General features: G+C 40.8%; 1 protein-coding gene across 1 annotated transcript in view; it reads right to left on the bottom strand.

Annotated features, from left to right (window-relative positions):
- The window catches only part of LOC132870700 (NACHT, LRR and PYD domains-containing protein 12-like), a 108,982-nt gene that overhangs the window by 69,812 nt on the left and 18,180 nt on the right, over positions 1-20,990 (bottom strand). The window contains exons 3-7 of the mRNA XM_060904500.1: positions 20,603-20,719; positions 10,049-10,102; positions 8,019-9,809; positions 3,989-4,183; positions 3,352-3,525 (exon numbers count right to left, since the gene is read on the bottom strand). Coding sequence (XP_060760483.1) covers positions 3,352-3,525; positions 3,989-4,183; positions 8,019-9,809; positions 10,049-10,102; positions 20,603-20,719 — 2,331 coding nt within the window. The remainder of the gene's footprint in view (positions 1-3,351; positions 3,526-3,988; positions 4,184-8,018; positions 9,810-10,048; positions 10,103-20,602; positions 20,720-20,990) is intronic.

The raw sequence follows: 20,990 nt of genomic DNA on the forward strand, positions 1-20,990 counted from the left end.
GGTCGGATGTGTTGAGCGATGTGAGCGTGGGCCTTGCGACGCTACGCTGAGCCAAATGTAACCTATCGTGGGCTTCTAGGCTAATTATGCGCTTACACTGTAAATGCTTGACACGTATTGCAAATAAAATAAGAGTGTTTTCCTGGCCAACGGTAAGGGTAGGGTTGACAGGTAGCCTATGAGGGGCCTCAAAAAACCCAGTAGCCCCTGGGCCACGGGTGTTGATAAAGCGCCGCTAACTGTGCCGCCCGCATGTTTTACTTTTACAGAAAATTTTAATTGATAAACAACACTGTATACAACTATTAACTGCTGCTTTAGTGAGTTATTGTGACTCTCAGAGAGATGATCTTACCCCAGTGTCTCCAGTTTACAGTGAGGATTCTCCAGTACAGCACAGAGACGCTTCACTCCTGAGTCTCCCAGATTATTATTAGTCAGATCCAGTTCTCTCAGGTGTGAGGGGTTTGATCTCAGAGCTGAACTCAGAGCAGCACAGCCTTCATCGGAGACACCACAACCCCGCAACCTGCAGAGACACAATGACACACACTTCATCAACAGATTTTCATCTTGGTTTAATTCTTACTTTGAAGATGAGTGTAAAATTAATTTTATTATTCAGAATGTCATGAGGATTTAATATCACCTGTTTATTCTCATTAACAGTGTAATTAATAATGATAATATTGAGTGTTATATTGAGTTTCTCTCCTCTGTTGTGTGTGATATTAAACCATCAGCAGCTGAAGCTGAACAGAGAACAGCAGAAAAGCTGTGAAGGTCAACGGAACAAAAAATTTTAATTTATAAACGATATCAGGATATTAAAACAAAAGAATAATTATCATGTAATAAAATCATATTATGATGTAATAAAAGTAAATAAGAATGGTGTTTCTAAACAGTTCTCTGTGAAAGTCTGTTTTCACCACTTGAATAAAGCCTTTTATCAGGTCATAACAGGCCTCAACATTTACTCTTGTCACCTTTTTCCCTGCAGAGCAAATGCCCTCAAATTTTTGCCCCCTTTGAATTTTCTTTTGCCCTCAAATTTTGCGGTATTTCGGCAAAAGTTTTCAAGTACACAGATTAAGGCAACACTGATATGTTTTCTAGGGGTATAATTGAGTTATTTAGACAAAAAAGTACATAAATTATTTTTAAAAACATTTATTTCTGCAACAGAGCAACAAGACAAGTCCTGAAAACATGAAAGATAAATCATATATGTAAGACTTACGTATGGTACGAGTACATAATACTACTTTTTATATCGAGTTTCAGATACAAAACACACTTTGTCTTGCCTCACAATGACTATCAATATTGCAAAGATGAATTATAAAACTAAAAACATTATAAAACAGGAGTGTGTACTGTAGTACTGTCTTATCATTCAGTCTGCCGTTGCATTCAGGAGGAAATTAAACAACCTGTCCTCCTCATCTACATCAGCTTCCTGTGCAGCCTCTGCAAATTGTGGGCACCGTTCACGCCGTCCCTCCATCCACCATAGGTGGCCTGCCCTCTCAGCATTAAACACATCAAGATCCAGGCCCTGTAGAGCAGGGGTTCTCAACTTTCTCTGCTTTAAAGCCCACCTATTCATACATGTACCGATTCGGGGCCCATTAAAAAAGAGCCACAATTATTTTGCCTCATCTATTCTATTAGAATCTAATAATCTACTGTAAAGTGTATTCATGGGATGCAACATCACTCCCTGTTACAGATGGGAATTTAAATAAATGCAATAAAAACACATTTTTAGGTTGTAGGTATTGTATTTAGCGGCACGGTGGTGTAGTGGTTAGCACTGTCGCCTCACAGCAAGAAGGTCCTGGGTTCGAGCCCCGGGGCCGGCAAGGGCCTTTCTGTGTGGAGTTTGCATGTTCTCCCCGTGTCCGCGTGGGTTTCCTCCGGGTGCTCCGGTTTCCCCCACAGTCCAAAGACATGCAGGTTAGGTTAACTGGTGACTCTAAATTGACTGTAGGTGTGAATGTGAGTGTGAATGGTTGTCTGTGTCTATGTGTCAGCCCTGTGATGACCTGGCAACTTGTCCAGGGTGTACCCCGCCTTTCGCCCGTAGTCAGTTGGGATAGGCTCCAGCATGCCTGCGACCCTGTAGAAGGATAAAGCGGCTAGAGATAATGAGATGAGATGAGATGAGGTATTGTATTTAAAGCTGTACGGATGCAGGTCATTCTCAATCAGAAGGAGTTAATGATCCAAAAGTGGAGTCTGATCCATTCGCACAAGAACTTATTGTCATGTTTGTGTTCAGCAAACAAGCAGGTTATTAAAACCAAGAAGTCCACTCAAAAGAAGTGGATATAGAAACCACTCCGAAGGATTTTTCATATGAAAGAAAAATTTACCACCTAAATTTGACATTAGTAGAATAAATTGTGATCATATTGTAGCCATAACTAAATACAAAGACAATAGTTATGCATACTATTAACTTACTGTGAAGATAATCAACCGATTTTCAGCTTTTTTTTAAGGATTGTCTATTTTAGTTTTTTGTATTTGTAATTATTTGTATCTGTACAAATTGCTCTGCTGATCAACTTATTGTGTTTAAATAAAGTTATTCATTCATTATGAGGTGGAAAATTATCCATCCGTTGAGTTCCCTGACGTCTCAAACTACCTGGTGCTGCAGACATCGTTCTACACGGAGACACAGATTAAAACCTGGGAGAACATGGAGGAGAACAACTTTTTATATGTGTCTGGGTTAAAGATCTGGGTATCAGGACATGACAAGATAAATCCTCTCTTGTTGTTGCCTCGGTAAGAAGGAGTTTCTGGGTTTTTTGGTTCGCATCTTTGCGATGGTTGCTATGACGCTAAAAGTTTTGGCATCAGGTGAAAACAAATGACTGCTGCTCAATTCCCAATCCTCCCTGATCTTCTCTTCCAGCAGGCATCACAGATCCATAGAATTACCCACAAATTCCCCCCCCCCCCCCCCCCCCGCCATGTATTTTCCTGAGATCATTTCCACCATGTCACTGCTACTTTATACCCTGCAGCTCACACAGAGGGCAGTTAGTTTGTGTCTCAGGTGCAGTTTGTGTGATTAGTTACAGTGTTGTAGCGAATTTCACAGTGATTTCAGACACATTGCAGTCGGATCAAGTCCCGTTTTGTGCTGCAGCTTCTCACATACGTCCATCTGACCCAAAGACTCTGTGACAAATCATCAGTGTGCAGTGAAAAGAAACAATCTTCCTCCTCAGGACATTGATGATGAACCTAAAACCTCTGCTTCAGTCTCACTATTAGAGAATGTGTCTTACTGAGGAGCAGGTCATGTGACTCTCAGAGAGATGATCTTACCCCAGTGTCTCCAGTTTACAGTGAGGATTCTCCAGTACAGCACAGAGACGCTTCACTCCTGAGTCTCCCAGATTATTATTATTCAGATCCAGTTCTCTCAGGTGTGAGGGGTTTGATCTCAGAGCTGAACTCAGAGCAGCACAGCCTTCATCTGAGACACCACAACCACCCAACCTGCAGAGACACAATGACACACACTTCATCAACAGATTTTCATCTTGGTGTAATAGTGGTTGTGAAGATGATGTCTCTCATGTTGGACTGTCTCTATTCTCTTCACCAATCACAAGCTATTATTAATAATGACTCAAATGTTACCACTGTTACTGACATTAAGTTTACTCGAGGTGCAAATGATTCAGCAAAAAGTCAATAATTTAAAGGTTTAAGTGAAGAGTCAGGTTTTGTAGAATTTATCTCTGCTTGACTGGATTTTTAATGCGAACATATTTAACTGTAAAGACAATTATTTCTTTAAAGTAAAAGTGATTCTAAGGAGAAATGATCACTTCATGACTAATATATTTGTTCTGCATGTTTTACTTTTACAGAAAATTTTAATTGATAAACAACACTGTATACAACTATTAACTGCTGCTTTAGTGAGTTATTGTGACTCTCAGAGAGATGATCTTACCTCAGTGTCTCCACTTTACAGTGAGGATTCTCCAGTAGAGCACAGAGACGCTTCACTCCTGAGTCTTCTAGTTTATTCCCAGTCAGATCCAGTGTCTTCACAGTCAGATGCAGTTCTCTCAGACTGGAGGTTTCTGAGTTGAGCACTGAGACCAGAGCTTCAGCGCTTCTCCCTTTAATTGTATCACAATTGATCCTGAAGGAAATAAAATAATACATAATAAACTCACACAAATGATCAAACAGGTCCTCAAATCTTTCACTGCACCATTTCATTTTCATAAACGACAAAAGTACAAACTCCGAGTCGAAAATACACTGAAATGCTGTAACAGGAATTCACAGTTTGAGCTGTTCAGATTTGAGTTTTCTGCTGCGCACGTCATCACTGACACATGGGATACGAGTACATACATGTTTTACATCCATCCATCATCTGTAGTCACTTATCCTGTACAGGGTCACACACAAGCTGGATCCTATCCCAGTTGACTATGGGTGAGAGGCGGGGTACACCCTGGACAATTCACCAGGTCATCACAGGGCTGACACAAAGACACAAACAACCATTCACACTCTCATTCACACCTACGGTCAATTTAGAGTCACCAATTATCCAAACCTGCATGTCTTTGGACTGTGGGGGAAACCGGAGCACCTGGAGGAAACCCACACAGACATGGGGAGAACATGCAAACTCCACACAAAACGGCCCTTGTCAGCCACTGGGTTCAAACCCAGAACCTTCTTGCTGTGAGGCGACAGTGCTAAACACTACACCACCGTCCCGCCCGCATGTTTTACTTTTACAGAAAATTAATTGATAAACAACACTGTATACAGCTATTAATTGCTGCTTTCGTGAGTTATTGTGACTCTCAGAGAGATGATCTTACCTCAGTGTCTCCACTTTACAGTGAGGATTCTCCAGTACAGCACAGAGACGCTTCACTCCTGAGTCTTCTAGTTTATTCCCAAACAGATCCAGTGTCTTCACAGTCAGATGCAGTTCTCTCAGACTGGAGGTTTCTGAGTTGAGCACTGAGACCAGAGCTTCAGCGCTTCTCCCTTTAATTGTATCACAACTGATCCTGAAGGAAATAAAATAATACATAATAAACTCACACAAATTATCAAACAGGTCCTCAAATCTTTCACTGCACCATTTCATTTTCATAAATAACAAAAGTACAAACTCCGAGTCGACAATACACTGAAATGCTGTAACAGTAATTCACAGTTCGAGCTGTTCGGATTTGAGTTTTCTGCTGCACACGTCATCACTGACACATGGGATAAACACGCAACATCAAATCTGATCACCAAATCGGGAAATAAGAGTCTGATCTAAAATATTTATAAGAGGAGAAAGGAAAAGAGTTTCAAAAGTCAGGTTTAGATGAAGCAGGCAGAGTTTGAGGCAGAGTCATATTTATCTGAACAGATCAGACATTTGATTTGTTCTCTAATTAGTGAGCGACTGAAATGATCACAGCCCAGTGCTGAAGGAGTTTTATGGAGATACTCATGATGAACTCGTTAGCTAACAGAGTGTGTGTGTGTGTGTGTGTGTGTGTGTGTGTGTGTGTGTGTGTGTGTGTGTTCGTTCCCGGTGCCAGTGATTTACAGACTGGACATGTTCTTCCCCTTACACTCTGTGTGTTGTCTCTCCCTGTCTGACCTGAAATCAATAAATCACAGAGCTACAGCAGGGAAAAGAGCAAAAGCTGTGAAGGTCAACAGTATTTTTTTTTTATAAATGATATCAGGATATTAAAATGAAAGAATAATAAGCATGTAATAAATGTATATTATGATCTCATAAAAATAAATAAGAATGTTGTTTCTAATCAGTTCTCTGTGAAAGTCTGTTTTCACCACTTGAATAAAACCTTTTATCAGGTCATAACAGGCCTCAACATTCAGTCTTGTCACCTTTTTCCCTGCAGGGCAAATTTCCTTTTTCCCGAAAATTCTGCGGTATTTCGGCAAGTTTTCAAGTGCACGGTTCAAGGCAACACTCGGGGTATAATTGAGTTATTTAGACAATAGTAGACTGAAAAAAAAAACAAACAAAAAAACCCCACCATCTTTTTTTTTTAAATACAACAATTATTTCTGCAATAGAAGACAACAAGTCCTGAAAAAATGAAACATAAATCATATATGTAAGACTTACGTATGGTACGAGTACATAATACGTCTTTTTATTATGAGTTTCGGATACAAAACACACTTTGTCTTGCCTCACAATGACTATCAATATTGCAAAGATGAATTATAAAACTAAAAACATTATAAAACAGGAGTGTGTACTGCAGTACTGTCTCATCATTCAGTCTTCCGTTGCATTCAGGAGGAAATTAAACAACCTGTCCTCCTCATCTACATCAGCTTCCTGTGCGGCCTCTGCAAATTGTGGGCACCGTTCACGCCGTCCCTCCGTCCCCCATAGGTGGACTGACCGCTCAGCCTTAAACACATCAAGATCCAGGCCCTGTAGAGCAGGGGTTCTCAACCTTTTCTGCTTTAAAGCCCACCTATTTATACTTGTACCGAGTCGGGGCCCATTAAAAAAGATCCCCGATTATTTTGGCTCATCTATTCTATTAGAATCTAATAATCTACTGTAAAGTGTATGCATGGGATGCAACATCACTCCCTGTTACAGATGGGAATTTAAATAAATGCAGTAAAAACAAATTTTTAGATTGTAGGTATTGTATTTAAAGCTGTACGGATGCAGGTCATTCTCAGTCAGAAGGGGTTAATGATCCAAAAGTGGAGTCTGATCCATTCGCACAAGAACTTATTGCCATGTTTGTGTTCAGCAAACAAGCAGGTTATTAAAACCAAGAAGTCCACTCAAAAGAAGTGAATCTAGAAAACACTCCGAAGGATTTTTCCTATGAAAGAAAAATTTACCACCTAAATTTGACATTAGTAGAATAAATTGTGATCATATTGTAGCCATAACTAAATACAAAGACAATAGTTATGCATACTATTAATTAACTTAATGTGAAGACAATCAGCAGATTTTCAGCTTTTTTTTAAGATTGTGTCTATTTCAGTTTTTTGTATTTGTAATTATTTGTATCTGTACAAATTGCTCTGCTGATCAACTTATTGTGTTTAAATAAAATTATTCATTCATTATGAGGTGGAAAATTATCCATCCGTTGAGTTCCCTGACGTCTCAAACTACCTGGTGCTGCAGACATCGTTCTACATGGAGACACAGATTAAAACCTGGGAGAACATGGAGGAGAACAACTTTTTATATGCGTCTGGGTTAAAGATCTGGGGATCAGGACAATACAAGATAAATCCTGTATCGCTGTTGCCCGGGTAAGGAGGAGTTTCTGGGTTTTTTGGTTTGCATCTTTGTGATGGTTGCTATGACGCTAAAAGTTTTGTTATCAGGTGAAAACAAATGACTGCTGCTCAATTCCCAATCCTCCCTGATCTTCTCTTCTAGCAGGCAACACAGATCCATAGAATTACCCATAAATTTCTCTCTCTCTCTCTCTCTCTCTCTCTCTCTGTGTATTTGACAGGGTGGGGGTGTTTAAAACAACAACAACATGCTGTCCTTTTGTCGACTTAATTGTATTTCGATCAGCATTTCTACAGGCTCTGTATCATATTCTACACACTATCCTACAGGTTCAAAAAGTGAGTCACTGCATTCAGTAGGTTGTTTCCGACTCATTAGATTCTGTAAATGCATCGTGGCAACAATCCAACAACACCTTGATATTAAAAAGAAAACAAAAAGAATCATGAAAAAGTATTTTTGAAGACTGAAGTATTTTTAAAAGTAAATCCTCCAGTACTGTAACTCAAGTAAAAATTCGACTGAACAGCTTTCACTTGTATTGCAGTAACATTTGGCCAGGAGGATCTTTACTTTCACTCGAGTAATGGAGTTGTGGATTTTGTCCCAAAGTGCAGATTTGTCAAAGTGCTTTCAGTTTCTCTCTTTCTAACAGTGGAACAGTAGAACAGTAATATTCAGCTTTACTTACATTGCTTTTCTGGATGCTGCAATCACAGGCATCACCTTCACAAGAACCTCATCTGGTATCTTCTCTGTCCTGGTATATTTACTCAGGTCAAACTCCTCCAGCTCCTGTGCTGAAGTCAGTAACACAAACGCCAGAGCAGACCACTGTGAAGGAGAGAGTTTACTTTGTTTTCCAGATTTCAGGTAGTGTTGGATTTCCTCCACTAGAGAATCGTCACCCAGTTCATTCAGACAGTGGAACAGATTGATGGATTTTTCTGCAGGAAGATCTTCACTAATCTTCTCCTTAATGTACTGAACTGTTTTCCTCTTTCCTGTCCGGGAGCTACTTCCTGTCTGTGTTACTAAGGCACATAAGAGTTTTTGACTGGACTTCAGTGAGAGACCCAGAAGAAAGCGGAGGAACAGATCCAGATGTCCAGTCTGACTTTTTAAGGTCTGATCTACAGCACTCCTGTGTACATCTGAAATTGTCTGAAAGGACAGAAAATGCAAAAAACTGGACCTACTCTGATCAAGAACATTTCTCTTTTCCTTAATGAAGGTCAGATGCACATACAGAGCCGCGAGATGTTCCTGAACGCTCAGATGAACAAAGCAGTACACTTTACTCTGGTGAAGCCCAACCTCCTCTCTGAAGATCTGCGTACACACACCTGTGTACACTGCTGCTTCTGTCACATCAATGCCACACTCTCTCAGGTCTTCCTCATAGAAGATCAGGTTGCCTTTCTCCAGCTGCTGAAAAGCCAGTTTTCCCAGTTTGAGAAGCATTTCTTTCTCACTCTCCTGCTTCTTTGAGTACTTTCCTCTGATGATGTTTGTCTGAATGATGAGGAAGTGTGTGTACATTTGAGTCAGAGTCTTGGGGATCTCTCCACTCTCTGCTTCACCCAACATTCTCTCGAGAACAGCGGCTGAAATCCAGCAGAAGACTGGGATGTGACACATGATGTAGAGGCTTCTTAATGACTTCAGGTGTGTGATGATGTTCTCGGCCAGGCTCTGATCACTGACCCTCTTCCTGAAGTACTCCTCCTTCTGAGGGTCATTGAACCCTCGTACCTCTGTAACTCGGTTGACATACTCAGAGGGGATTTGATCAGCTGCTGCTGGTCGGGAGGTGATCCAGATGAGAGCAGAGGGAAGCAGATTCCCTTTGATCAGGTTTATCAGCAGCACACGCACTGATGCTGATTCAGTTACATCACACACTCTCACTGTGTTCTGGAAATCCAGAGGGAAACGACACTCGTCCAATCCATCAAAAATGAACAGAACCTTTTCCAACCTGGACATTTCTGTTTCTTTGGTTTCCTTGAAACAGTCATGAAGGAGCTCCATCAGACTCAGTTTTTGGTCCTTCATCAGATTCAGCTCTCTGAAAGGAAGTGGAAATATGAGGGGGACGTCCTGGTTTGCTTTCCCTTCAGCCCAGTCCACAATGAACTTCTGCACAGAGACTGTTTTTCCGATACCAGCCACTCCCTTTGTCACTACAGTTCTGATGGGTTCGTCTTCTTCAGATAAGGGCTTAAAGATGTCGTTGCATTTGATTGGTGTTTCCTCTGTTGTTTTTCTCCTGGACGCTGCCTCGATCTGTCTCACCTCATGTTCTTTATTGACGTCTCCACTGTCTCCCTCTGTGATGTAGAGCTCTGTGTAGATCTCTTTCAGGAGCACTCGGTTTTCCTGCTTTACTATCACTTCATTTAAACACTGAAACTTCTCCATTAGATTTAATTTGAACTTTTTCTGGAATTCATTTCCAGCAGCAGATTCTGGGGCGTGTCTGTGTGACAGGGTGAAGTAGGAAGACATGGTGAGACATGGGCTCCAATTATTAGCATTTAAGATCACATTGTTTCTGACTGGATTCCACAGATAGTTCTTTATGATGTTCTCACTGTGCATTTGTTTTATTCTCCTCTATGTTTTCTATAATCTAATCAGTCTCTATGAAATAGCAGCAGAGAGGTTTATAATACCAGTGCGTCAGTGTCACAGTCATGGTGTTGGGTTTGATCTTACCCTGTATCTGTGATGAAGATCTTTTCTTTTCTGTCTCCTGCCTTCTGTAAATCACTGGGAACAAAACATTGTTGCTGTTAAAGACAATAACTTTCATCACTTTAAGCCTACAATCTAAACTTTAACCCTAATTTTACTACAATAATTCTTTATGCGTGCATTAACATTTAGAGAGCACAGTGCTGAATACAACATGACAAAAATATTGTCGGACTAGAGAAAAAAATAGTTTTTCCTTCTTATATGGTCATTAGGGATGGAACAGAATATCATTCCATCATGCAGAATGAACAGATACAGTAATGTGTTTTAAATGGATACAACAGCAGATGTGTATTTTTCAGAACGCCGGCCAGAAATGTTCACAGGTATAAAATCTGTCACTCGATCCAGAATTATACTCCACCCTGGATGATCCACCAGTCCATCATTTTCGGGGCAATTTAGTGATCAGTCGACTGACATGTTTTTGGGAGGTGGGAGTTCAGGTTGAGGAAAATGCTGATTTTCATTATTATTAATAAATACTGTAATGTCAGTGATGTGATTTATGGTAAATAGTCATTGTGTTCATATAAAGGGTCTCCATTTTCTATTATATTTTACAGAAACACTCAGACACATCGCTTTTCATGGAGACACGGCCAAGTAACAGTGATCTCAATGGGACCGGGATTTTAACCGTAAATGTTTTATTATTATTATTATTATTATTATTATTATTATGTTGTGGTAGTAGTAATTCCATATTGTTTTTGCTTATATTAGCATTTAAGACATTACCTGTAAAACATTTGACCTTCATAAATGTTTACACTCCTCAAAAGCATTTCCTGAAAGTCTTACTGAATTACTAAAGACTAAGAAACTATTACATCATAAAAACTGTACAGTAGACTTCCGGTAATGGCGGCGCGCTGAGTAGTCATGGTTTCTCTTGCTCTGTTGCTAACCCTACAAGTTGAGCACTTTAAACATTCCTAACCGCCTTTAAAAGTCAAAGATATTGTGATTAAGGCTTGAACAATCAAACATGACAAGGACAAGCTAAAGTCAAACAGAGGGCTCCTTAATGAAGAAAACATGTCGACAGCTAACTCCGATGAGAACAGCGATGCGCCACCTGCACAGGTGGGTAACACCGACTCCATCAAAAGCACAGAAAAATCCCTCTACCTCAGACATCATGAAGGTTATACTGGCCTTCAAACAAGACTTTCATACAGAAATGGAAGGGGTATTGGTGGCTATCAAGAACGTGCAATCTGACATTAAAGAATGCAGCGGCTGCACTTCCAAGGCAGAGCAACACATTTCTGCAGTGGAGGACACCATTAACAAACTGCAAGCGACGGTGGCCAAACTTGAGAAGAAGGCTGAAAGTTTAGCCAGTAAAGTGGCAGACCTGGAGTGCAGGAGCCATCACAACAATGTGCGCATACTAGGCATACCTGAGAAAGAGGAGGGATCCGACCCATGCTCGTACATGGAGAAATGGATTGCGGACAATCTGGAGATATCGGCCCCGGTTCTGGAGAGAGCCCACCGCTTACCGAACCAAAATCCTGGTTCTACGCTGAGAGCATTCATTGTGAAATGCCTTAATTATAAGGATAGAGAGGGCATACTTCGAGCCACCAGGGTGAGGAAAAAAATAAATTAATTAATTAATTAAAAAAAAGAGATAATCTACAAAAATAATAAAATCAGATTCCTCCCGGATTTGTCTGCAGAAGTTTACAGACAACAGAGACAGGACGACAATATGAGGAAAAGGCTGCGGGACAAGGGGATCCTCAAACACCGCATCATCTTCCCTGCCAGGCTACTGCTGACTCACAGAGCGCGAACAACCATCTTTGACAGCCCGATGGATGTGGATAAATACATCAGGGAGTTGGGGGAATCAGAGCTCGGAGACTAATTAACTAAGGGACTGCAAACTCATCACTACATTTAAGATGTGATTTCTCTTTGTGATGTTATGAAACTCCATTCTTTAAGGTTAACATTTACAGCAAATTTTCTATATTCATGTTAATAACAGTAAGGATAGGAATTAAATCTAAACCAACAAGCAACACTAGCAAGAGAGTTAAATTAATCAGAAGAATGGTTCCTCATCGTAGAGTGGACCTGTTCAGAGTGCTCGAAGGAAGAAGTTTGATAAGGGATAAGGGTTGCCCTAGTGTTCAAGTTGGGCATTTGTGTGTTTGGGATGTTCGGGGAGGAAAAGCTCTCTTCATGTGCAGCATGGTACCAACGTTATCAGATTTCATGCCTTTTCATCTTACCTTCCCAAATGGAAGACATAAAAGAAGCAATTAATAATGGGGAACCTACCAAACTTCATAATAGGCTAAAACATAATATATAAATGGTGGATATCCTAACTGAATGTATTTCATGGACCTGTAGAGGCTTGAATAAACTTACCAAAGTCAAACAGGTTATGAACAGGATAAAACAGTTAAAAGCCAAGACAGTATTCTTACAGGAAACACGCTTGCTAGCTAATAAGTTATCAAAGATAAAACGTAGATGGCCAGGGCATGTCCTAACATCATCTTATTCTACTAATGCCAGAGGCGTCATGACATTAATACATAAATCCATTCCACTACAAATTGAAAGAATTATCGAGGACCATAATGGAAGATCTTTAATCGTACAAGGCCGCCTTCTTTCTACACAGATTAATTTGATCAATCTTTACGGACCAAATACTGATGATGTAAACTTTTATAACAATTTATTTTTGAGAATCTCAACATTGCCAGGCAAAAACATTATTGATGGAGATTTTAACTGCGTCTTGGATCCAAGCAAAGACAGACCAGTCGGAGTGGACAATACTCATATTAGATCCAGAAAAACAATACACCATTTCATGAAAGAACTCAATCTGTTGGATATATGGACAAATTTGAACCCAACAGTGAGAGAGTTCTCCTGTTACTCCAGCACTTATGTTATTCTAGAATAGACTATTTTCTGGTGTCAGCAGAACTCCTGTCTAATATTAGAGGCTGTCACTACAATAGCATAGTCATTTCAGACCATGGAACAGTCTCCATGGTCTTTGTTGAGCCAAAGTTGATACATCAATGCCCTAAGTGGAGTTTCCAGACTAAATGGATGCAGAATTCAAAATTTCTGCAGTTTCTGGGGAACAAATTGATATTTATTTTGAAATTAACACAACCCAGACCTCTGCTACAATTAGATGGGAAGCCTTCAAATCATTTATGAGGGGTCAAATTATAAGCGACACAAGCAGACGATCAAGGGAATTCTAAGGAAAATATAGAGAGTTGGAACTACAAATTAAAGCATGAGAGAACAGGAGCTACCATGAGAGGGAGTACAACAGTGATGCACACAAACAGTTATTACTATGAAGGACTCAATATAATGAGAACATCTTCTAAGGCCGCGGCAAATTTAATGAGACTTCGACAAAGCTACTATGATCAAGGGGAAAAACCTGGTAGACTTCTTGCATGGCGCATTAAACAGCAGCAAACTGAGAGGACAATTACAAATATAGAGGATACACATGGGAATGTTATCAATGACCCTCTGGAAATCAATGCAACATTCAGAAATTTCTACAAAAATTTTATTAAACTGAATACAACAGTAACACTCCGACCATATCCTTAGATCAACTTAATATTCCAAAAATTTCTGAAGAAAGTAGAAATATGCGGGACAGGCAGTTAAGTGTAGCTGAAATATCAGAAGCCATTGGGGCACTGAAGGCAGGGAAATCGGCAGGACCAGACGGTCTTCCAATTGATTTATATAAATACTTCAAAGACAAACTGGTAACCCCTCTCTACGAGATGTATATAGAATCCGACTATAATGGCATTTTACCTACTTCATTGAGAGAGGCCTTAATTATCCTGCTTCCAAAACCAGGGAAAGGTAATACTAAATGTGAAAATATGCACCCATTAAGTTTAATAAAGACGGACACAAAAATTCTTAGTAAAATTTTGGCAAAGGGACTGGAGGGTATACTTCCAAATATTGGGGGGGACGATCAAAATGGGTTCTTAAAGTGTAGGCAGGGGTTCCATCACCGGCGCTTTAAGGGGGGGGGCTTTGGGGGGCTCAAGCCCCTGGGCCACAGCCAATCAGGGGCCTCGTAAAGGGGCCTTGTAATATTAATAAAATAATAAACTGTCGGAATCGTGGGCCTACATTAATGTACGGATAGAAATAAGGTCAGAAATAAATGAGCGCACAGTAGCCTGCTGTAAGAGACATGGTGGATGTGGTTCGCGAAACGAACACCCACAACTGTACCAGAATAAAATGTAACGTCACGCATGAAAGCGCGCCAAAGACTGCAGACTACTGAGACACAAATTTAGAGGCTTTGAAAGATGAAGCGTTCACGTTAGCGGGGTGCATAAAAGGAAAAAAAAGAGAGAGATGCAGGTAATGATAGAATCGTTGCCTAAAGTCACAGACTTTTTTAAGGTAAGATCTACTGAAGAAATTGATGAAAAGATTGTAGCCTATAATTTTCACAGTTCGGGCAGCAGACCGAGTAAGCATACTGAGGGGAATAGCAATACAAAGCTAGCGCATATCCACATTTCTCACTAGCTGTGTTGGGTGTGGTGTTAACCCGTGTGGATTTAAGTGAAATACTTGAAATTCTGTGGTCAAGACAACGTTTTAAGGTAAGGACACTTGATTATTAATGTTTGCCCACCGTGGCTTGTTGTTGACGAAAGGCCCACATGATTTTGCCTTATGCAGCTACTGCTAGCGTCATGCTTTGAACTAGGTTAAGCTCATTTGCACTAAAGGATGGGTTTATTGAAGGACTTTGATGTAGCTAGTTTCTTTTTAAAAAATCATATGCTCAAAACAGTATGCCCGTGTTCATCATGTTTAACTTTTTTCTTGACGGAGTGCGTGAAATATTGTTGCAAGTGGTATTTCGATGCAGTCATGTCAAAAAGGCAGTTGAATGCACGGTCTTATTCAAGGAGAAGGAAGACTTGCATGATACTTGAATATGGATCGGTAAAATAGACCCTAGTAGGACTTGGTTTCGTGTATTTTGGTCTGTAGAGTTATGAGTTTGGCCACTGTCCATGGTGTTTACGTTTCATGTGGCCGCCGAGCCAAGTACCTTGACTTGCAGTGAATGTTTGTTTTCATGCCGCCGAGCTATTTTTATGCATTTTATTTTTTAAAAGGACTTGTCTGTAGGTGTGTGTGTTTTATGTTTACAACACATAGGTCTACATTATAGTGCACGCGCACTTGTGTGGTTATCTCTGGCCATGCCACTGCGTGAAAGTTACGCAGCATCACTGTCCTGTCCGTGGTAATAATCAGAACCGGCTCTGTAATGATAATGTGCGCGTTCTTCTCTCCCTCTGTGGTCGGATGTGTTGAGCGATGTGAGCGTGGGCCTTGCGCAGCTACACTGAGCCAAACGTAACCTATCGTAGGCTTCTAGGCTAATTACGCGCTTACACTGTAAATGCTTGACACGTATTGCAAATAAAATAAGAGTGTTTTCCTGGCCAACGGTAAGGGTAGGGTTGACAGGTAGCCTATGAGGGGCCTCAAAAAACCCAGTAGCCCCTGGGCCACAGGTGTTGATAAAGCGCCCCTGGGTTCCATAATGCAAGACGCATTCTTAATATTCTTCCCAGTCAGAGGGGAGAAAAGGATATGGCTCTTTTATCACTTGACGCAGAAAAGGCCTTTGACAGAGTTGAATGGAATTCTCTCTTTGATGTTATTTTGAGATTTGGAGACCATTTTTATAGATGGATTAAATTATTACATCTAAACCCTGTAGCCAAGGTGCTAACAAATTATGTGACCTCCAAACCCTTTAACATCACTCGAGGGTGTACACAGGGCTCGCCTCTGGCTACGTTTACATTAGACCGTATCTGTCTCGTTTTCTTCGCGGATGCACTGTCCGTTTACATTAAACCCCCTGGAAAAGCCAGGAAACGGGAATCCGCCAGCGTCCACGTATTCAATCCAGATCGTGTCAGCTCCGGTGCTGTGTAAACATTCAGAATACGCGAATATGCTGTGCTGAGCTCTAGCTGGCGTCTCATTGGACAACGTCACTGTGACATCCACCTTCCTGATTCGCTGGTGTTGGTCATGTGACGCGACTGCTGAAAAACGGCGCGGACGTCCGCCTTGTATCACCTTTCATTAAAGAGTATAAAAGTATGAAAATACTGCAAATACTGATGCAAATACTGCCCATTGTGTAGTTATGATTGTCTTTAGGCTTGCCATCCTTCCACTTGCAAGTGGTAAGTGATATGCGCTGGGATCACACATACAGCGGCTCAGTCCCAAATCGTGGCTTGTTCACTTCACTCGCGCGCTTTGTGAGCTGCGCAGGGCCAGAGTGCGCACCCTCCAGAGGGCACTCGCTGTTCAGGGCGGAGTGATTTGGAGTGCAGGATGCCTGCAGAGCCGAGCGTATCTGCGTATTGGTGTTGCTGTGTGCACGGCTAACGGTTTTAGTGTAAACGCGAATCGTTTTAAGAACATTAATCTGATGATCCGCTGATTCAACGTAATGTAAACGTAGCCTCTGCTGTCACCACTTTTATTTATACTAGCTATAGAGCCATTAGCAAGAGCAATTAGAGCTAACAGAGAAATAATAGGGGTTTCAATTGGCAACAAAGAACACAAAATAGCTCTCTTTGGGGATGATGTAATTTTATTTTTAAAACAGCCAGACACCTCCATACCTGCACTGTTAGATCTGTTAGGCCGATTTGGCAAAATGTCTGGTTATAAATTGAACGCCTCAAAATCCTCACTTATACTGCTTAACGAAAACAAGGAACAAAAATCCGTTCAACATCTATCTCCTTTTAAGTCCTCAAACGGGTTCACTTACCTGGGCATTAAATTAACACCTCAGTTAGAAAATATAGCATCAATAAATTATGAACCTGTGATTGACTCAACATTTAAGTCTATAGAAAGATGGATGTCCTTGCCTATTTCTCTCATAGGAAGAATAAATATATTTTAAAGATGAATATTCTGCCTAAATTTATATATTTATTCCAAAATATCCCTTTGGCAGCACCTGAAGGAATATTTAAAAAGATAACACCACTGATCAGGAGGTTCATATGGAATAAAAAATGCCCTAGAGTTCGTCTATCACTGTTGTACCTTCCATTTGACACAGGGGGGCTAAACTGTCCTAAACTTTATTGGTATTACCTCTCAGCACAGCTGAGTACCTTGAGGTTCTATTTCTCTGACAACATGACATCGTGGATGGACAGAGTCACAAGATGTCCAGATACCATTACATTTATACCTGTACTCAGCTGATCTAAAATATCTGAGAATGCATACAGCCAATCCGATAGTACTAAATATGGTTAATATATGGTACGAGGGAAAGAAACACATGAAAATATCAAACTCTGTCACAGTTCAGTCCAATTTGGGGTAATGCCTCATTTAAAACAGGCAAGTTGGATGCTGGATTCAAATTATGGGCAAAGAATGGGCTGAGTAAAATAGCTGACCTATACAGGGAGGAGGTTCTCATGTCTTTCGAGGAAATTTCTCGTTTGCATAATATTCCTAAGAAACACTTATTTAAATATCTGCAATTGCGGAACTTTATCTCTTCAACGCAAAATGAGTCATTAATAATTCCTCTACTTACACCTCTAAAGGAGATTGTTACTAACAAGCGTACAAAAGGCTGGATTTCTCTAATATATAACTGGCTCGCATCTGGTTCTAATGAGACATCAACATTTAAACTCAATACATGGAAGGCAGAATTAAAAACAGATATTTCTATTAATGACTGAATCAAAGCCTGCAAGGAGGCACAGACACAAACAGCCAACACTAATTTAAAGTTACTTCAATACAACTGGCTAATGCAAACTTACATTACCCCCATTAAGCTACACAGGTACAATAGCAATATATTTAATACGTGTTTTAAGTGTAACGAGGCTGAAGGGACATTTATACATTATATTTGGGAGCGTGACAAGATCAGAACATTTTGGAAGGAGGTGATGGATAAAATCACAACCATTTTATCTGTAAACATTTCATTAAACCCCACAATGATTTTGTTACACCTGTATCCAGCAGATCTTAATCTGAGAGATAGAGAGTACACATTTATTAATTTTGCTAAACTACAGGCAAAGTGCCTGATTGCACTGAACTGGAAGAAAGAAACAGCACCCACAATAGGAGCTTGGATTAAGTGTATGGCACAATGCATGCCAATGGAGAGAATAACATACTTTTTAAAAAACAAACTGAACATGTATGAAGGGATATGGAAACCATTCAGTGACTTTATTAAAAATGAAGACGGAGAAGAGCACCTACAGTCGGAGAACCTAGACTAATCTATAACATTATGGTAGACCCCGGAAGATGTTTGAGGCTGAGATCTTGATGTATTGCTATGTTACGTTTATTTTCTGCTAAGGTACCATCCATTTGATTTGATTTTATGTTTTGTTTTATTTTTGCTTCTCTATTATGATTATTATTATTATTATGGGGCAGCACGGTGGTGTAGTGGTTAGCTCTGTCGCCTCACAGCAAGAAGGTCCTGGGTTCGAGCCCCGTGGCCGGCAAGGGCCTTTCTGTGTGGAGTTTGCATGTTGTCCACGTGGGTTTCCTCCGGGTGCTCCGGTTTCCCCCACAGTCCAAAGACATGCAGGTTAGGTTAACTGGTGACTCTAAATTGACCGTAGGTGTGAATGTGAGTGTGAATGGTTGTCTGTGTCTATGTGTCAGCCCTGTGATGACCTGGCGACCTGTCCAGGGTGTACCCCGCCTTTCGCCCATAGTCAGCTGGGATAGGCTCCAGCTTGCCTGCGACCCTGTAGAAGGATAAAGCGGCTAGAGATAATGAAATGAGATGAGATTATTATTATTATTGCCGGCAGGGTGATGTAGTGGTTAGCGCCGTCGCCTCACAGCAAGAAGGTCCGGGTTCGAGCCCCGTGACCGGCGAGGGCCTTTCTGTGCAGAGTTTGCATGTTCTCCCCGTGTCCGCGTGGGTTTCCTCCGGGTGCTCCGGTTTCCCCCAAAGACATGCAGGTTAGGTTAACTGGTGACTCTAAATTGACCGTAGGTGTGAAAGTGAGTGTGAATGGTTGTCTGTGTCTATGTGTCAGCCCTGTGATGACCTGGCGACCTGTCCAGGGTGTACCCCGCCTTTCGCCCATAGTCAGCTGGGATAGGCTCCAGCTTGCCTGCGACCCTGTAGAAGGATAAAGCAGCTAGAGATAATGAAATGAGATGAGATTATTATTATTATTGCCGGCAGGGTGATGTAGTGGTTAGCGCTGTCGCCTCACAGCAAGAAGGTCCGGGTTCGAGCCCCGTGACCGGCGAGGGCCTTTCTGTGCAGAGTTTGCATGTTCTCCCCGTGTCCGCGTGGGTTTCCTCCGGGTGCTCCGGTTTCCCCCACAGTCCAAAGACATGCTGGTTAGGTTAACTGGTGACTCTAAATTGACCGTAGGTGTGAATGAGAGTGTGAATGGTTGTCTGTGTCTATGTGTCGGCCCTGTGATGACCTGGTGACTTGTCCAGGGTGTACCCCGCCTTTCGCCCGTAGTCAGCTGCGATAGGCTCCAGCTTGCCTGTGACCCTGTAGAACAGGATAAAGCAGCTACAGATAATGAGATGAGATTATTATTATTTTAATTTTTACCCTGTACTAATGTGATATGATTTCTTTTTAATTATATGATTGTAAAACAAGAGAGAGAATAAGTGTGTTTGAGTTTGGGGGGAGTGTAGAGGTTTGAAGTCTTGAGATATTTGCAATGGCTTCCTCTGACCACATTATTGCTAGCAACTAGTTCCATAAGCAGTGTCCGTTAGCCCAGTTCAACAAAAGTCCACTTCAGAAACGTTGAAAATAAAAAGATCTCCGTTTTATATTCTGGTTTCAGACTTACAAAAATGAATGTGAGCTGGCTAATACACTTGTTCTAACGGCTAAGCACAAAAATAGGAATAGTAGCAGTAGCAGGTAAGAAAACTGTTTGCTTCCAAAGCTCTCAAGATAAAACTCAGCTCTGAAAATCAACTTAACATAGCTGGCGTGAGCCTGTTCTGCAAGGGGCAGTACATCCCTTCACCAATGTGTACCAAATCACATCACACATGAATTCTAGTATGGTTTAACTATTAATGAACTTCTAAATGAAATTATTTATCTTTTTAACACATATTTTTTAATCACATTGACAAACACTATGAATTGTACTTTGACCTCTACAGGGAGGGTGGCTTATCTGGGGTTGGAGGAAGACATCTGTTATATTATAGTGTTCGCATTGTACGCTGGTTTTTGTACCTTGTTTTGTAATGTGTTGAAAACTAATAAAAACGTTGAAAAAAAAAAACACTGTACAGTAGAATGAGAGACACTCGAATATATATTGAATCAAAAATAGCTGCAAATGCCAGTGTAGCACAGCCTTTAACTGACTAACTATGAGAATTATGGGATGTTACCTGTGGACGGATGAGGGGTTTCCACTGTTAAAGTACAAAGGATGATCCATAGACCAGTCACTCTTCATGGAGACACAGCTGGGTTCTGGTGAGTCTGATCTCTTCATCTGGAGTTTACTGTACAACATTATAGACAGTCCTTTATATACACCATTTACACTGGTTATTATTAATTATTACTGTTTAATTATCTTGTTTGCAATTACTCTGACTTAGTGTCCCATCCAGATGCACTTTCTGCCTTATCCTGTATGTGACACTGTGAAACACTGAACTGTGAAGTTATTGATATTAATTACTCTAATTTAATGTTGAGTGAAAGTATTGTAGCAGCATTAGGACCTAATTAAAGTACCACAAACTGATAAATATCAAAATGCTGATGATG

This window comes from Neoarius graeffei, chromosome 22 (assembly GCF_027579695.1).
Source record: "Neoarius graeffei isolate fNeoGra1 chromosome 22, fNeoGra1.pri, whole genome shotgun sequence".
In the NCBI taxonomy this organism is placed as follows: domain Eukaryota; kingdom Metazoa; phylum Chordata; class Actinopteri; order Siluriformes; family Ariidae; genus Neoarius; species Neoarius graeffei.